Source organism: Lissotriton vulgaris, chromosome 1_2, assembly GCF_964263255.1.
Source record: "Lissotriton vulgaris chromosome 1_2, aLisVul1.2, whole genome shotgun sequence".
NCBI classification, from domain to species: Eukaryota; Metazoa; Chordata; class Amphibia; order Caudata; family Salamandridae; genus Lissotriton; species Lissotriton vulgaris.
This window is the reverse complement of record NC_141686.1, coordinates 28,138,426-28,158,177: the sequence shown is the minus strand read 5'-3', so window position 1 is coordinate 28,158,177 and position 19,752 is coordinate 28,138,426. Positions and strand designations below refer to the sequence as shown.

General features: G+C 40.7%; 1 protein-coding gene across 4 annotated transcripts in view; it reads right to left on the bottom strand.

The window, feature by feature from the left end:
* PPARA (peroxisome proliferator activated receptor alpha) overlaps positions 1–19,752 on the bottom strand; it is a 300,306-nt gene that overhangs the window by 126,885 nt on the left and 153,669 nt on the right. For 3 of the 4 annotated variants that reach the window (XM_086952755.1, XM_086952756.1, XM_086952757.1), the window contains exon 4: positions 16,340–16,500. In XM_086952755.1, coding sequence (XP_086808881.1) covers positions 16,340–16,500 — 161 coding nt within the window. The remainder of the gene's footprint in view (positions 1–16,339; positions 16,501–19,752) is intronic. The other variant, XM_086952758.1, reaches the window with a different exon arrangement.

The following is a 19,752-nucleotide window of genomic DNA, read 5'->3' as shown; positions in this document are numbered from 1 at the left end:
CCACAGAGCGTGTTTACACAGTGGTGAAGGGAGGGGACTGGGTCTGAGGTGACGTGTGCAAGCACACCCTGTGGCATGTTTTGATTTGGGGAATTAATTCCCCTTCAATACTCAGGGCCCCTGGGGGCCAACTAGCCCACCAGGTGCTTCCAGTAAGTAACACTGCGCTGCATTGCAGAGAGGTGGTGCAGGCCGTGCCCCTTTTTACACCTCTCTGCAACGGCGCAAACTGTGGGGGCCAACTAGCCCACCAGGTGCTTCCAGTAAGTAACACTGCGCTGCATTGCAGAGAGGTGGTCCAGGCCTTGCTCCTTTTTATACCTTTCTGCAACGCAGCTCTGTGGCGCTTACTGGAGGTGCCTAGTGGGCTAGTTGGACCCTAGGGACCCTCAGGATTCATATAATTTATATATGTCTGTGTGTGTGTGTATATATATATATATATATATATATATATATATATATATATATATATATATATATATATATATTACCTACTGGCGGTCGCCAGTAGGTAGTTATAGTTAGGATTTTTTTCAATGTTAAATCTCAAAATTCTATTTGGAATAACTTTGGCGCTGGTTGTCGAATCTGACTGAAAATTTCCTCAAAATGGCCTCGCGGCGTTCCGGCCCTTCCCCGAAAGTTTGGGGGGGATTCGTCAAGCGGGGGCCGAGATAAAAGGGGGGTCCCAAAACGCGTTTTCCCCATGTTAATTTCCATAGGGTGGTCAATTTCACTTTTAGCCCGACCGGCTGAATGGATTTCGACCAAATTTGGCAAAATTGTAGGGACTGGTAGCCCGATGTGCCTTTGCTATGTCTCAAGATATGTGCTCCAGTGGATTTGGAGTAATTTAGGTTAAAAAAAATATATATATCTATGGCAGCGCCCCGGTACGCGCCCCGGGGAGCGCTCCGGGCGCGCCACGCGAGGTGCGCACGGAAAGCTGATTGGCTCTCGGGTGTCTGTAAACATTCGAAACAGTCCGGAGCGGCCGCCATCTTGTGTCTCGGTAAAATCGAGACACAAGAGGTGGCTAAAATAAAGGGGGAAATGACCATAAGGGGGCAGGGATAGACCCCCCCCCCCCTGACCCCCTAGGTTCGATGTTTGTGCCATAAAAGGGCCCTGCGGGGCAAAAGATTTTTTTTTTTTTGATTTGCGCGGGGGCAGCGCCCGGTACGCGCACCGGGGAGCGTACCGGGGAGCTTACCATGGGGAAAAAAGAATGACAGTTTTTAAAAAGAAGTAGCCTTTTATTAGAAATTGGAGGTAGTTCTAAAAAGAACTGTTTTTTTTCTTCTTTTTGTTGTTTTATATTTTTTTTATGTTTTATGGAAATTTTACTGACATAAAACCATTGAAATTCCCACGTTATAGTTAGTTGGACTCACTATAACTTGCGCGTGCAATGCACTGCTGATGACGTCACATATTACATCACTCATGACATTGTCAGTGACATCACTCATGACATCACTGATGACACCATCCAGTGAATGTGTGACTTTATGAAAAATAAATATGTTTTATATATGTATTTGTAAAGGTCGATGGAACAATACATTTTTAAAAATTGATTCATGTAGAATGTAGAGGGAGGCGAGCCCCGGAGCTCCTCCGCGGTCGCCCTCCATAAACATTGATCCTGGCCAGCAATCCTGGAACCCAGCGCCACAGTCTGCGCATGAAGGTCCGGTGCCCCTTTTAAGAGGGTCGACGGAGCCTAGAAGGGCCTAGAAGGGCCGAAAATTGGGGTTCTTACTTCTCTCCCTGCTCGTGAGATCTGCAGGCGACAAGATGGCGCCCGCGACTGTCGAGGCTGGCGTCAGGCAGTAAGGGGACCCTTCGAGGCTGGCGGCAGCACTGGGGAAGCTGGAACCCAGCCGCTGGGACCGGAAGAAAGATTGCTGCTCCCGTTCACGATAGCGGTGAGGAGGTATCGCATGCCGGCGGGCGGGGGCCACCCAGCGACATCTGTTTCCCCCCAGCTGCCTGACCCTAAGATGGCGGCGCCCGGGACAGGCCGGACTTTTGCCTTTTAGCGCGAAATCTCCTGCTGAGGGCCCTACGAGATCCCCACTAAGGACGGCGGAGCCCCCCGCATCGCCCTGGACCCACCACCAAGAGCAGAACGAGGTCAGAAATGGGAAAAGCAGCCGAACCAACACGGACCCAGACGAACATCATTCTGCCTGACCCCCAAATGGCGCCCAAGTTGGGTCACCGCACTGAAAAAACATCTCTGTATTCCCTATCTGCCTGGGAGATAGAGGGGATTAAAGCACACATCCTCCCTCCACAGGACTTACAGGGTTAACCAATCCTGCTATTTCCACGCATTAGAATTAAGATGGAAAAATTGTGCTGGGGAATCTATGGCCTTGGGAAAATCTTTCAAAACAACGAGGTTTCCTGAAGTTTGTCACTTGACATGACCAGTGCGAGCCACCTAAATCCATAATACTAGACTATCATCAAGCGCGGAGAGAAACTTGGAGACAGAGAGCTTACTTGGTTGCTGCTGGGATTGAAACCTCCGTCATGACTTCAAACAAAGTAGTTGTAAAGGGACAGCTGAAATTCCAGGAGCCTAGTCCCGACAGGTCGACGATTTCGAAGGGCTGGAAGAGGTCCCCCGCTACACGGTGGAGGAGGGCACTGGACATTCCAGGAGCCTAGTCCCGACAGCTCGACGACTTCGGAGGGCTTGAAGTGGTCCCCCGCTACACGGCGGAGGAGGGCACTGGACATCGAATGCTGTCTTATTTAAAGCGCTTTGATAACCTATTCGGTTCAAGTTACTGAAATGTGCAACGTAACTGATTCTATGTAAACTGCTGTGTTAACATGTAACGAAACTTGTGCTATGTAAAGCGCTCTGATAACCTAATCGGTTCAAGTTCGCGCTATAGAAAACTCTAAAAATAAATAAATAAATAAATAAAAAAGTGTCTTAATGGATGTTTTTTTTAAAAAAAATGATTGGTTAACTGGCTTATTAAGTGTATTTTAGTGAATACATATATTAGGGAGTAATGTTTAAAAATTAAAAAATATGTATCAGTGTTTCACTTTGTGCATAAGTGGCTGCATGGGTTGGTGAGTAACTACATGTGTGTGTGGGTTATTAGATTTTTTTAGTATCAGTATGAGTGTCTGTTTTGTTTAGTGTGGGAATTACTTACTACACTGACTTTTTTTGTATGTATTTTAAAGACTGCATATGTGCAGGACTGCATGGTTGAATAGTGTGGATAAGTGTATGTTAGTGAGTAAATGACTGTCTCACTAGTGTTTTCAACAGTAACTACATATGTTTTAATATAGAATATGTGAATATTGATGCATATAAGTGAGTATATGTGAGAGTAAGAGATTGTAAGAGTTCCTGTTTAAATAAGTATGTGTTTCGAAAAGTGATTGTTTAAGAGAATAAATATTTGTAATTTTCATTAGAAGTAAGGTGGTAGTGTGTGTATTGCTCTATATGCAAATAAATGGATGATCAATAGTTTATTTGCATGTGTGAGTATGTGTGTGAGTAACTTTTGGATGACTGTCGGTGTGTAACAGGATGTATAGGTGTATCACTTCATATGATGGGTGAGTATATGTATGAGTGACTACAGAGAACTGTTGGTGAATGAGTGGATGTGTATATAGATGGTGGAATTACTGAATTGGTTGTTGTAACTGAAATGGGTAAAATTACAGTGAAATGAGATCTGTCACTCTGTCACAAGGATGGTGTCATGAGTGATGTCACTGACCAAGTCATGAGTGATGTAATATGTGACGTCATCAGCAGTGCATTGCACGCGCTAGTTATAGTTAGTCCAACTAACTATAACGTGGGAATTTCAATGGTTTTATGTCAGTAAAATTTCCAGCTAACTATAACTGGTGTGAAACCTAGGATTTTTATTATGTGAATTTAATAGGTTTTTTAAATGCAAATTCCCAACTATAACTGGTGTGAAACCTATGGTTTTTTCAGTGAATATATATATATATATATTACACACCAGTCCAAACTTTGTTTGTAAAGAAGGCGCTGACTCCATGAATATATTCCAAAGTAATGTCTCTTTATTCCGATTACAGCCCAGACGCGTTTCGGCGATATTCAACCGCCTTGCTCAATATATATATATATATATATATATATATATATATATATATATATATATATATATATATATATATATATATATATATATATGATGTCATTTGAGATGTCGTCAGTGATATCATGAGTGATGTCACTGACCATGTCATGAGTGATGTATAATGTGACGTCATCAGCAGTGCATTGCGGGCGCACGAGTTATAGTTAGCTGAATTAACTATAACAGGGGAATTTCATAGGTTTTGTATGAGTAAAATGACCAGCTAACTATAACTGGTGTGAAACCTATGGTTTTTTCAGTGAATTTCAAAGGTTTTTAAAATGCCAATTCCTAACTATAACGTGTGTGAAACCTATGGTTTTTTCAGTGAATTTCAAAGGTTTTTAAAATGCCAATTCCTAACTATAACGTGTGTGAAACCTATGGTTTTTTCAGTGAATTTGCAAGGTTTTCTAAATGCTAATTCCTAACTATAACGTGGCTGAAACCTATGATATTTTAAGTGAATTTCAAAGGTTTTTTTAAATGGTAATTCCTAACTATAACGTGGCTGAAACCTATGGTCTTTTTCAGTGAATTTCAATGGTTTTTTAAATGATAATTTTTAAATGTAATAATTGTTATATTTTTTATACTGATTTTCTACATTATTATACATTTTTTATTTTTAGATATATTATTTTTTAAATTACATTACATATTTTTAATATAAATTGATAAAAAATGTTTGTACACCTCTCTGTAACGCAGCCCCCTGGCGTGTTTGCAGAGGGGGAACTAATTCCCCTTGCATACTGGGGGTCCCTGGGGGCCAACTAGCCCACCTGGAACCTCCAGTATGCGCCAGAGGGCTGCATTGCAGAGAGGTGTATTGAGGCCACACCCTTTTATACACCTCTCTGCAACGCAGCCCCTTGGCGTGTTTGTAGAGGGGGAACTAATTCCCCATGCATACTCGGGGTCCCTGGGGGCCAACTAGCCCACCAGGAGCCTCCAGTATGTGCCAAGGGGCTGCTTTGCTTTGCCCCCGGGGCGGCGGTCCCCGGGGCAGTATGGGGGGGATTGGGGACCCCCCCACACTTCTTTATCACTATGCCCCCGGGATTTGGTCCCCCCGGGGGGTAATTAAAAAAAAAACAGACCAGGTTTTTTAAAAAGAAAAATGTGGGCCTTTTTTGTCCTTGTGGGACCACCTGGGCAGGCCTAGGGGGTCAGGGTGTGTCTACCCTGCCCCCTTTTTGTGTTCTTCACGTTTGTTTGTCTGCTTTCTTGTGCCTCAATCTACTGAGCACTTCCTGGTTAGAAGTGTTGACAGCCAATGAGCATGCAGCTTTCTCGGGAAGGCATGCTGATTGGCTGCCACTGTCTATCAACACTGGCACAAGATGGATGCCAACACTTCCTGGTTAGAAGTGTTGACAGCCAATGAGCATGCAGCTTTCTCAGGAGGGCATGCTGATTGGCTGTCACTGTCTGTCAACACTCCAAACCAGGAAGTGTTGGCAGCCATCTTGTGCCTCAGTAGAACCAAGGCACAAGAAAGCAGTGAAACAAAGGTGGAAAACACGCAAAGGGGGCAGGGTAGAATCACCCTAACCCCCTAGGCCTGCTCAGGGGGACCCACAAGAACCCCCTAGGCCCCCCCAAAAATATTTTTTTTTCCAAAAATCGCGGGGTGCGCGTACGGTACGCATACACCGTGATTTTTTGAAAAAAATAATTGGGGGGGCCTATGGGGTCCTTGTGGGACCCCCTGAGCAGGCCTAGGGGGTCAGGGTGATTCTACCCTGCCCCCTTTTTGAGTTCTACAGGTTTGTTTTTCTGCTTTCCTGTGCCTCAATCTACCGAGGCACAAGTTGGCTGCCAACAATTTCTGTTTTGGAGTGTTGACAGACATTGGCAGCCAATCATAATGCAGCTCGCGCACGTGAAGGTCCGCGCACGGTACGCGTACCGTGCGCGCTTATAGATATATACATTTTTTCAAAGTCGATTTTCTCAACAACTACTGGTGGGATTTAACCATTTAACCAAAAGCGTGATCTGCGTACCAGACCCTACCATTTTCCCAAATTTGGTGTAATTCCGTTCAGCGGTTCGGGCTGTAGCCGGGTCTAATCGTCCTATGGAAATTACCATGAGGAAAACACGTTTTGGGACCCGCCATTTTTCTCTGCCCCCGCTTGACGAGTCTTCCCGAGACTTTCAAAGATGGAGCGGAGCGGGCCATCTTCTTTGAGAAATTCGCGGAGATTCATCAACCGGCGACAAAGTTATTCCCAATAGAATGTTGCGGATTTCTTATGGAAACTAGGTCCTAACTATAACTACCTACTGGTGACTGCCAGTAGGTAATATATATATATCACAATCCTGTGAGCGATCCTTTCACGATCCAAGCAGGTAGGACCACAAAGTGGAGATAAATATCCTTTTTTACAGATTTACATGTGCAAGTGCAAGTGCATAGAATTTATAAGCGAGTGCCCAGCCTGACGCGTTTCGACTGCCAAACGGCAGTCTTGATCGCGACGTGCTGGACCTATCAGTGCATATATATAGTGATTTGAAATGAGCACATGATACAACCATCTTTAAATTAGTTCAGACAGGAGTATGAACATTGAAACAATCCTGTTTCCGATATCAAAGCCACATGATATTAATCTACACACACATATATAAAAACTGCATTAGTAATGTCAGGCTCAACAAATCCATACATACTAAAAGCATAGTACTTAAATAATGATAACACATATGAAACTTGGTAAATGATTATTCTGATTAGTATGACTCAACAAATAATAATAGCATAGTGCTGGAAGACCCATAAACATCAATGTGTGTAGAAATCATTATATTGTCGTCATTTGATTATACTCCATAAATCGCCTGTAAAATCACTAACTATTAGAATATTTTGGAACATGTGCAAAAAAGTGCAAACGTGAAAGTGCTTAAGTTTAAGAATAAAATAATACATAAATATATAACAGCATTTGGCAAACACCCATCATATGTGGAGTGGAGAAGTGTGGCTCAATGCTTAGAGCGGCAGACCTTGATGCAGAACGCTGGCCAGGGACCAGGGTTCGATTTCCGCCTCGGCGGGTTCGGGCTTAAATTCCTCTGACCGGATATTCTCGCCTCAGTGCCGATTCTAAGCATGGGTCCCAAGCTGCAACTCTGGGCAATAGCTTGCTTAGTCTCCACAAAGGCCCCCTGATACACAAGGGATGCCTGGTTTCACCATGGGATGCCCAGGAGTGGACACCCCACAAGGAAAAGCCAGGAGGGGTTCCCTTGTGGTAGGAGTACAAGCGCCGGGATGCCTCCAGGTCACTGTTCGCGCTATACAAATACGCCAAATTTACATTTACATTTACATATATTTTCATAATCTAGTATAACAGTTAGCAACTACGTTTTTCAATTGAGAGTCCCATTTTTTTCAAACACAATTATTCAGATAATCCAATCCAGAGAGTCACCGATCCAAAATATTATTTTGACAAATCACTTAGATAATATTCTTAGTCAATAAAGTGGAATACCACTTATGGACCAGTGTCCCAACTTTATTTGATACTACTGGTGTCGTAATGTTAAAAACCTGTCAAAGCTCCATAAAACCCAGTGAACCAGAGGGAAACCTCAGATAAAACCAAATAAAACCAAGATCCAACCAGGTAAAAAGAATCACAACACCAGATTATAGTTATCACTGTAAATATAGCAGCCATCTATTTAAAGTGCTTAAACTAGGACAGACAATTCAATGATACCATAATATCTAAATAGGATAGAATAAAATCAAGGAGTTTAAAAACCGGTAATATCCTCAGCTAAAACCAGATAAAACCCAGTAAAACCTAGACTAAAACCTGGCTGAAGCAAGAATTCAAACCAGTTTAAAAAAAAAAAACGAAAATCTTCGCCATACCTAGTATTTCTGGACGCTACATGGATCAGAGAAAGTTATGTAAATCATCACTGTTGTTAAGACCAATAGGCATTTTGGTGTCGAGTAACATAATGAATTCTGATTCCAATTGTCTCAATCTTTTTTCTCTGTTACCCACTCTGCAATTTTTAGGCATTGAACTTTTAACAAAATAGCAGAGATCATTTAGGTGATTGTTATGAACCAATTTTAAATGTCGTACCACAGGATAATTAGGATCTGAGTTAACCACCGCTCGAAGGTGTTGAAGGATCCTGTTAAAACTTGCAGTTTAGTGCTGACAACATACATTAAATGGCAAGTGCACTCTAAGATGTATACGCATGATCCGTATGTGTGTGTATATATATATATATATATATATATATATATATATATATATATATATATATATATATATATATATATATATATATATATATATAGTACAACCACCGTCTCCTCACGCACGCTGTGGACACAGACACGGACCAGATTATCAGATGCTGGTTAGATTTATTCAGATGTCGCCATAACGTTTCGGCACAGAGCCTTGATCACATGACAGCGTAACCACATTATACATGAGTTTTTAAAGTGCACAGTGCTGTTTCATGATTGGTCTATCACAAACATGATAATAGAGGAAAGACTTTTTGTCAAAGGCAAATGGTACCTTGAATTACAGGTGCGAATTACTAGTACATGAAAAAACTTTGCTATAGTACATAGTTATGCCATAATAAATTCATATATATACATTTGTGGTAAAAATCATGGGTTAAATCCTGGTTCAAATTTACAACACATTGATACAGTTTCAAAACTGTGGGATAAATCCCTTAGTTGTAGTTATTGCACACATGTGATCTTCTCGGTGTTTCCTTGTGTATTGCCCCTATTAATCCCAATACGTGAAAAGTGCATTAGTGTGCTAATAAATATTATATAAGCTTAAACTTTTTCAGAGTAGGACTGAGCTTCGAATTTAAAGTCCATTTGTTCCATCTATTCTGTCTCTGCTTCCAGTGTAGCCTCCCTCTCATATTATGTACTTATTCTACTATCTGCTTCTCACTCTCTTTCCATAGGTCACCTCTTGCTATTGTATCTTGATAGGCTAAACTTAATAGTTATTGCAATGCTCATTACACTGGACATATTCATATCATTTTCCGCAATTGTGATGTACCCCAGAGTCTTACAGTTCTGTTGATAGAGTATCCTGAACCTATATTGACCAATGGGTTTTGCTAAGTTATGGTAATTGCTGCAATAGGGGGTCAAATTGCTAATGGTTAGAGAGATATTGTCCAATTATATATTTTTCTCTCACATCTCCTGTTATGTTGCATGTTTCTAGACATATAGCACTGCAATCTGTTGTACAGACCCTTGTTGTTATATACATTATGTCTTAGTTGTTTTCATGGAATGCATTGCTAAGGAATATATTCTAGTATGTAATGAAATAGTAATACGATCTTAAAACCATAAATATACTAAAATACATTAAAAAACATTTTTCATTATACACAAATAAAAAAGTATTTAGAATGGATTTATATACAATATTGTAAACATTTATGTATATTCCTTAGAGACTTGCTTCCTGAATAAGGATTCTGATATTTTCTATCCTAATGCAGACATGTGTATAGGTCCTCCGTGAGGTTCAATCCCCCAGGCTGTTTACTATTAAACTTTAAGCTGTAATTGGTTTCCATTTTACGCAATTTTGCCTCCCTATTGCCCCCTCTCCTGCTAGCTGTTATAGCATCCACCACATAATATATCAGTTCTTTATTGTTGCTCTGATGATGTGTTTTGAAGTGGCGTGCCACCGGGTAGGTGTTGTCCTGTGTTGTTATTGCCCTAAAATGTTGCAATATTCTTCTATGGACGGGGAGCTTAGTGCTCCCCACATATTTCAGTTTGCATGGGCATTCCAGGACGTATACAGCGTATTCCGTTTTACACGTTAATACTTTAGTGATTTGATGTTCTCGTTCACTAAAGCCATCACTGTATACCCGTTTGTTGACAGCATGTACACAGGCCTTACAGGTTTTACATCTGAAGAACCCTTGGTTGTTTTTGTACCATGATGTGCTGTCCAATATTTCTGGGCATGTTACAACTACCCTCTCTCTCATATTAGGAGCTTTACTGAAAGTGATGGATGCCTTTCTGGGGAGGTCCTGGCCAATAATAGGATCTTTACTCACTGTGGGCCAGTTTTTATTATCTATGATTTTGCGCACCTCCCGGTGTTGGTTACAGTACCCAATTATTATTCGAAAAGGTTCAGTTCTTGCTCCCTCTTTACTGCCTGTTGTATTTGGTATACTATGCGTCTCAGCCGAGACATCATTGCAACCAAGCAACTCCATTCTGTCCTTGATGATGGATTTCTAGATTGCCTGTCTGATTGTGTTGGCATGGTACCCACGTTCCAAAAATCTAAGTGTGCTGGCTTCCTGAGCTTTCTTTAGTTCCTCAGGTTCACTGCATAGCCTCCTAAGCCTGAGCATCTCCCCATACGGAATGCTCCGTATTAAATGAGCCAGGTGAGTGCTGCTCGCATGCAGTATTGTGTTTCCTGCGGTGGCTTTTCGGTATAGCCTGCTCTCCAATTTGTTATTGCGGGTATAAACCTCGATGACAAGAAAGGGCACCTGTGTCTGACTCATTGATACCGTGAAGTTAATGTTTAGGTCATTCTTATTCATGTTTTCAATGAACTCTTCTGCTTCTTCACGCGTGCCCCTCCACACAACAAACAAATCATCAATAAAGCGGTACCACGCAATCACATTTTCCCTCATCTCTTTTTCAAAAGTGGTTCTGAGGACCAGTTCCTCCCAAGCACCCATGTGTAAACATGCGACGCTTGGTGAAAAACTGGCCCCCATTGCCACTCCTTGGCGTTGTCTATATAAGAGATTGTTAAATATGAACACATTATGCTCCAAACAGTAATTTAGCATCCTAATCAACATGGCATTGTGCTCTTTAAACTCTCCAGTCCTTCTTGCCAAGTAATACTTGAAAGCCTCAATACAGTCCAAATGGTGAATACTCGTGTAAAGGGCACTCACATCAAGGGCTAGCATCCAATCTCCTGGTTGCCATTGAATGTTGTCTAATTTAAATAGAAAATCACCTGAGTCACGGACATATGAATCAAGGGATTGCACATAAATTTGGAGAAAATAGTCAATATACACTGACGTGTTCTCTAGCAATCCCCTCTTGCATTTATGATGGGTCTACTTGGGGGGTTTTCAAGGTCCTTATGCACTTTGGGAATGAAATATATACAGGGCATGACTGGGTGGTCTACTTTGAGATATTGAAATTTACAGTCTGATATTAATTTCTTGCCCTTCCATTTCGTTAGTAGTGAATAATATTTTCAGATTGCATTCCCTTTACTGATACCGCATTCACCCTCTCACAGTGATTGCGGTCGTTCAACTGTGCATATGCCTCTTTCTCGTATATTTCCTTTGTTAGTAAGACCACATTGCCTCCTTTATCACTTGGTCGTACTATGATGTTCTTATCTTTATTCAATCTCGTGACCAATTGTTCATAGTCCATTGTTTGTTGATTATTTCTAAATGTCCCTTGCATACTCGCTTGTGTAAGTCTTTAAGGTCATTTGTAACATTCTCATGGAAAATATCTATTCCATCGTGCGGCATAATAGGACAAAATGTGGACAGAGGTTTGAAGGGTGTAAGCCCCGTCTCACCCTCTTTTTCAATTTGTGTATTAGGAGTACTCTCCATTTGCACCACAGGTTCCGCTCCCTCAGTCTCCAATAGACCAGCCAACTCCTGGGAGAGGGTTCCCGTTTGTTCTCCTTGACTTAAACTACTGCCTGCAGGACGTTTGTTGGCATTCTTGATCTTGTAATATTTTCTTAACTTCAACTTCCTTGTTGCCTTATAGATATCAGTCCGTGCTGCCACATAATTGAGGTTAGATTTCGGTGCAAAAGATAACCCCAGTTTCAAAAATTTTTCTTCTTTCTCAGTTAGAGCCATGGGGGTGAGATTGATTATCGTTTTGTTTGTGGATGTTATTGTTTCTTGGTCCATTTGCCCCGACCTCTCCACGTGGACTGTCCTCCGTTTCCTCCGTTGCCTCGTCCTCTGCCTTTTCCTTGTGATGTAGTTCTTCCTCCTTCGTTGTAGTTTTTTTGCGTTCCAGGTCTTAGTGACTGCAGTCTGCCCCGGCATAAAAAACTGATTTCTAATCCCGGGAAGGGTCTTTTTTTCAGTGTATCAGACACCACCTCCCTTTGTTCCGACTCGGATCCACTGCCTCCTTCCGAGCTGAAATCCGATATTGTAGAATCAGTTTGATCTTTGCGCATTCTGTTTTGAGGCCCCTTTTCCCGCCTCGCTGCTTGTGTCTTGCCTGTCAACGTGGTACACATGGAGTCATACCGTTTTGAGAATGTAAAGATCTGCCCTATTTCATAATCTTTGCGATCCCTTTGGAACTTGTATGTTTTGCGGTCTATGATCTTTTCTTCTTCTTCTTTTTTTAGCCTTATTTTCATCTCTTTTATTAGTTTCTCTTTTTCATCCTCAGGACCCATGGTTTCTAATTCCTCGTTTATGGCAGAGATTTTATCTAGAATTCTTGCCTGATCTATATCCGCATACTTGATAAGGATGATCACTTGTTGCCTCGAAGCCTCGAGGTTTATATCTGCCCATTCCCTCATTAGGTCCGGATTAGGGTTTTCATAGCTGGGTGCTGTGAGTATTCGAAGTCCCCGAGGTATCCTGTTGACGTCAATGAACCTCTGTAAAGACTTCGACTCCCACCATTTACTTTGTTCCTGGCGGGATTTCTTTTCCAAGATTTTAATTTTGTCATGCAGAGAGTCATTTTTGGGGCCACTGGCAGCTTCCGACTTATTACGGGTAGTCGTTGGTGTTGGTTGACTATCCGAAAACATCGTGCTCGCCCTAGCCTCCCGTTCCTTTACGCTGTCGGCCGACATTTAAATTTTCTGTTTAATTAGTTGCGGGTGTCCTGTTAAACTGTTATTACTTGTTACGCTCAATCACAGATAACGCCGCGCATCGATTTATGCTTTCCTCCCTCCTGTACTTTAGTTTTGCGTTTTCGGAATCCTCAATCCTCGTCCCGGATATGCCGCGCCCTTTCCTTGGTGCATATATCATTGACAACAATCTTCCATAACATCCACTCCTGGCGAAATGAAGGCGGCGGACCGAAAAGGAACAAGGCAGAGAAAGGTAATTTATTTCACTTTCCCGCTCTGCTGCGATGTGTTTCGAGCACAGCAGTGCTCTTGCTCACACAAAGAATTTGGCAGCATATCGTTACTTTTAAACTTACACAGACTGCCCGCCCCTAGTGCACACAATCACGTGATTCACCTTTGCATAGACATGGAAAACATACTCATGCAGCGTGCGCTCTGCTTCATGCTGATCAGTGCATTTCACCTTACAATTTCGTGATTGCTCAATAAATAAACATGTGTATGTAGATGTAAACATCAACTCTCTTCATCGGCATAAATGCATCAGTGTAACCAAGCCACTCCAAAATGTATAGTGCAACATTATGCAATAAATAAATAAATAAATAACATCAATATCCATGCAATAAATATACACAAAATACCTAAAATTCATAAACATAATTTCAATGACTAAAATTATAAATATACAAATCTCATATATATATACACAGTGCTTAACAGCTTTTCCCTTATATCCTTTCAGTTTTGAATGGGAGTATATAACTGCGCTGTGTCCAATTACTTGGATATTATGATGCCCTATTTTTTTATCAAAATTTAGAGTTTGATTTACAATATTCAGAGAGTTTGTATTTCTGCATAAATGCATATTTACATCAACACCTACCCTGGTTCAGCTTAATGGAGGCCTACACAAAGTGCTAAAGAATTTAAAGTGCTTAGAGTGCCACACAATAAAAAATCTATTACCCATAACACACAATTACTATTAAAATTACTCACGGTTTCTAGAGGAATATATATATATATATATATATATATATATTTATATATATATATATATATATATATATATATATATATATATATATATATATATATCAACAATGTGTTCGGACTCCTCAAACACAACCCACTAATCCCTTAAATAACTCTTACCAACAGATACCCTTAAAAAAACCCAAACCCTAAAAAATACCCGTACTCGCCTCTAAACCCTAAAACGCTGCTGCAATGCACTTAGCTAATATATGCTTATGATTTTTGTCCTAAAGGATTGTATGGTAAAGGCATATGTGTGGTAAAGACTTGCATAGTGAAGGCAATGTGTGGTAAAGGCATTGCATGGTAAAGGTATTGCGTGGTAAAGATCATGTTGTAAAGGATGTTTCCCGTAAAGATTTGTTAGGGCTATTTTCTAGCTTCTGTCCAGGGGAAAGAAATCTAGAGAAAAGGGATCTCCTCTACGATAGTGGGTATTCAGTGCCTATCATGGGACTTATGTCTGTTTAAGGATCTTTCAGGCTATAATTACAACCCTAGCACTTATGCCACTGAGCCAAGAGCCACAATTCTTTAAAGAAAGTATAGACACAAACGTGCTGGAGTACAACTGGCAGCAGTTTATTTACATTTTCCCTACACTTTGCTCGCTCTCATGTGGAGCAAAGCAATGTTAATATTTATTTTTGATAAATATAATAGCAAACTTGGCAATAATCTTCTTCAAATGATCAGGTGAAGTTGAAGTCTCTCGCAGAGTTCTTCTGTCTTTGAGGTACCCCCAGTGATAGATGGCATGCTTAACTCGCTAACCATTGTTAGTGCTACTGGAAACCATCCTTCCCCGTTAGCTCATCATTTTGACCAGGGGAACATCCAATCCCTAGATTACCAGTCATGTCACTGCAACAATTTAACCTTCTTTTCTATTAGGCGGGGGTGGATTGAATTCACCAGGGGGGAACAAACCTGGCTGGCCCCCATTGGTTAATGCAAGGGACGCGGCCAAAATGCTTTAGGATGGGCTTCATGTTCTTTATTTTACATTGGCACTTCTCCTTTGGCAGGTTTCCGGAATGGGACACCCGGCCTTTGCTTTAGTGGCTTCACTTTCATGTTCTTTTGACACACACCATCGAGTTCTAACCTTGGGCTCCTGCGCCTTCAGCCAGACTAATCTTCCGGCCTCGGATGCCTTAGCCTGTTACTTATGATGACTCAGCATTTGCCCTACAAGTGTTCATACCATCGTAGTCCTTGTTTGGTCCTGTGATATTCACAATTTCTGAACACATACCATTTTACAGCGGACTAGTGAATTTATACCCGATTTTGTGATACAGCCCTTTTTTCCTTTTTTTGGAACAATTGCTAGTTCCCATCTGATTAGTCGTTTTGTATCCCCCAAAGTCAGTCTAGGAGCTCCCAATGGCACTTCCTTTAAGTCACCTGCTAGCATGACCTCTTATATGTAACTTAACAGGAACCATTATGTGTTCTAATTTTCATTATCCATAAACACTCACACTAACACTCAAACACCAAAGATTGTGCATTTCAAAAAGAAAGCCTATCAAAGTCCTTTTCCCACTCTCGTATTGTAACTATTGGTGAATGGATGGTTTCCAGTCCTGTCCCCCCGTTCCCAGTTTTCTTCAGATTGTTTTAAGGTACTCCAACCAGTACCACGACGTTCCACTACTCTGTCTATCCCAATCTGCTTAACTAGACAATTTGCCTTTATTTTAGCCCTTGATTCCTATGATTTCTTTTCACAAAAGAACTACTTTTTAAAATGTGTTCCTTGTACTGTACTTGTCTATCGCCTGTTCATAATATCATTATTTTGTAAAGGCACTCATGTCACATGCAAAGAAACCTTGACAAACGGGCTGAAGTGTCAGTCAAAGAATCTGACTTTTCCCAGTGGATGATGCTGTAGTACTAATTTAGAAGATTTCTCTGGGGCAAACTACATGCAAGTATAAGTTAAGTGGCACGTTACTGGGCTCGATTTTGCCTTACACCAACTTGTCAATATTGTTCAAAGTTTGCTAGACAATATGCCCTCAAAAGGCCTACGAACGTATGAAAGATCTAGAATTCAGATATATGTTAAGTGTCATTTTGAGCTGTGCAATCTGCAAATACACTTTACAGCATCTTTGTGACTAAAAAAAAGGTCTGGCTTGTGGGCTGGGGAAATTCACACATTACCTTACAGCCTTCGCAAGCATGAACTCCATAATGGTAGCCCGACGCTTTATCACCACATACTTTACATTCAATGCTTAATGCTCCACTGGGCGTTTCATCTAAGCTACCTGGAGCTGCCGGGAAGGTAATGGAGGAAGGACTTGATGCGGGTGAAATGGTGTCTAAAAAAATACAAATAAAAGAGCATTAAAAGCAAAGCAACATAACATGAAATATCTTTAACCCCCAACCAACAATTCAACTACTCTTCCTTTCGATTGCTCATCTATATAACGACTTTAAGTGCATCATTACTGTGTCGCACTGTTAACAACATAGAAGCTCGAATCACTTTCATGTTTGTTAAGTAAATAAAACCAGATTGTCTACTGTCCAAGAAGAGTCATTACTAAATTGATATCTCTGAAAGGAGTCAATTTTTAGAGGAAGAACTTGCCCTGCACATTTTTAAAGTTTTATGGGCTGGGTGAAATTTAAAGAACTCCAGTTCATCAAATGCAGCTATTAAAATGCACTGAAAACAGCTAAACACAAATAATTACTACACTTCTAAAAGAAAGAAGTCCATGTCTTGAACATATTTAAGATATTTTCTATTTTACAAGATTTCATTTAGAACGCAAGATCTTGTGCTTTTCAGCTTTGGTGGGCTATCTGTATCAGAATAGTTATGAGTAGTTTGTGTGGGCGGGGATCACGGGAGAAAAGGGAGGAGTGCTCGAGGCAGGAGAAGAGGGAAGTGGGATCGGGCATTCCTGCCGCTCAGCTATTTCACTGCATCACAAAGACAAGCTTTCTTTAGAAGATTTCTTTGATGGTTAGGGACCAACCAATGCTACAAGTCAAGATTTTTTGTAAATAACTCAGGGTCTTTGGCACTGAAAAAGGGAGAGGTTTGTTATTTCCCAAAGGTTTTCTTTCATAGTCACTTATAAGAAATAAGACATGCATTTTATATTTAGTGTGATCAAAGGGAGCAGCAATATAAGGCCGCTCACTCTGATTTTCCATTTACACATATGTAGGGACCCGAAGCAAGGGTCAGGTTTAATCCAGAGGATGGTTTCCAGCATACGTAGTGAGCTGTATCTATGTTTTATCATATTTTTATTCTGGACAATTTGAAAAGCTTAGCTAGAATTAAAGTTTTACTTCCGAGTGTAGATAAGATCCAACTTGTGTAGGTATTTAGGGCTCTTTCTCTAAAATTCTCTGTAGAAGGTGCAAAGATTCTGGATTTAAATTCTTAAGATATCCAACATTTTTGGCTGATTACAGAATTAAATTCCAGCCTTAAGCACATTAAAAGACTGGCTAAAGATTGGTTAAAACCAGAACTCTTTATTCTTCTGATTTCATGGCATGTCCACATATTTGAAAACCAAACTAGGTACCAAACTAGGTATGAGCTAGAGGGGTGCAGTTAAATAAATCACATTACAGAAATAATTAATTCAACTCAACTGCCAAGTGCACATACAAATTGGATCCAAAGCTGGTTTTAAATGCCAGCGACAACTTAGTTATAGTCAACATTCATTTGAGGAAGTGTAAATCAATTCAGAGCGCTTTTTATTTTTTTTATTCTCTCTTGAACATAATTTTGTATACAAATACAACATCTGGTTCCTCCTCAGCAAGGCTTTGCTTATGGCACAAACAGATTTATTTTAAAGTGCAACTCTCAGGTAAACTATGTCTCCATTTGGATAGGGCAACCACTACACAGAGTAGATCATTAACTCCATCAAAATATGCATACATTTCTCTGTCACCCTTCCAATTGGTGACATCGATGATTGGGAACCTTAATCAACAGGTTTGATCAATATCCTCTCTTCCCAGGACTACTCCTTCTGTTTATCTACTTTTTGCACACTCAAAAGTCCTTCTAAATTCTGCAGACGGTACCCGATACTGCAGCAGAGTGTGGTGCATAGGCCCACATGCATCATTGTTTCATTTTGCACTTCCTAATTTGCGATGTTTAGGGAATCGCAAATTAGGAAATGCAAAATGGGATGCATGTACATTTTCTCAAAATATTTGAGAATCGGTAAAAATCGCAATTTTTACCGATTCTCAAATATTATGCGATTAGCAAAGTGCGAATTTGCAAATCCCATTCATTCCTATGGGCTAAAATGCCCATAGGAATGAATGGGAATTGCGAATTCGCACTTAGAATATCGCAAATCCTGATTGCATTTCAAGGGTGGAGAGGGGGGTTCAAATGACCCCTCCCTGCACTCATGAAATGTTGTTTTCGCATCATGTTGCACACACACGTCCTAAGGACATGTGTGTCAGTAACATGAATGTGTAAAAAATGCTTTTGCAGCGTTTTTAACAATTTTTGCAAATTTACCGAGTGGTTCAACCACTCGGTAAATTTGACACCCTAATTGCGAATTCGCAATTATAAAAGTAATCATGCATTGCTTTTAAGAAATCGCAAATTTGCGATTTCTTAAAAGCAATCGCATTTTTAGAAATCGCAAAAATGTTGCGAGTTCTAAAAATGCTTGATGCATTCCAAAAAGCATTTTTGGAATCGCAAACGGCCGATTTTAAGGAATCGCACCGTTTGCGACTCCAAAAATGTTTGATGCATGTGGGCCACAGTCTCTGCCAATGTCTCATTAAGGTCCAAACCCATTTCAAACCCATACACTCACAGACATGTTTTTGGACACCTAACCCTCCTATACTGGCATTAAAAATCACTTTTTATTCCATGCTGCTGGACTGCCAGTCTAGATTCTATAGCAGTCAGGTAGTCATTTCTTTTGGTATTATGGGAGGCACTTAAGGTCACAGAGGTACCGACCTTCCAGGAGATGGGTGGGAGAGTCCTTTTTTTCCCCTAAGCATTTTAGAGTTCTAAATATGAACATATCATGAATTATACTGTAATATTGGTATGCGGAATACGTGTTGTGGATATATTTGCTTACAAGATCTGGTAAAACTGGTTGCTTTTGTACTCCCGTTAAAACCAATTCAAGATGAAGACCTAGGAATCATTAGCAGGCACAATAAATGTTTCTTAGCCAATTTGTCTCAGGGATGTTCATAAAAGTTTGCCTTTATCTCAAAGTCACCGGGGCCTGAAAAAAAAGGCAATCAGCTTTGCCACATTCTATATTCTGATAAACCACAATGTATGTTGTCTCTCAAATCAGTATTCCTGTAGTCCCTCCGCCATACCATATGGTATGCCTTCCTCTGAATCCCTACCGAGCCTGTAACTATTGTGCCCACACATTCCCTTTGAGCATCAAATTCTAGAACCAACGTTGGTGCTTTGTAGCTAGGTTTACGTGCGTAACTCATATACTTACATAGATGTATGTGGTAGAGAGAAATAAAAGTAACTTAGATAATATATAAAAGATCTGTACAATATCACA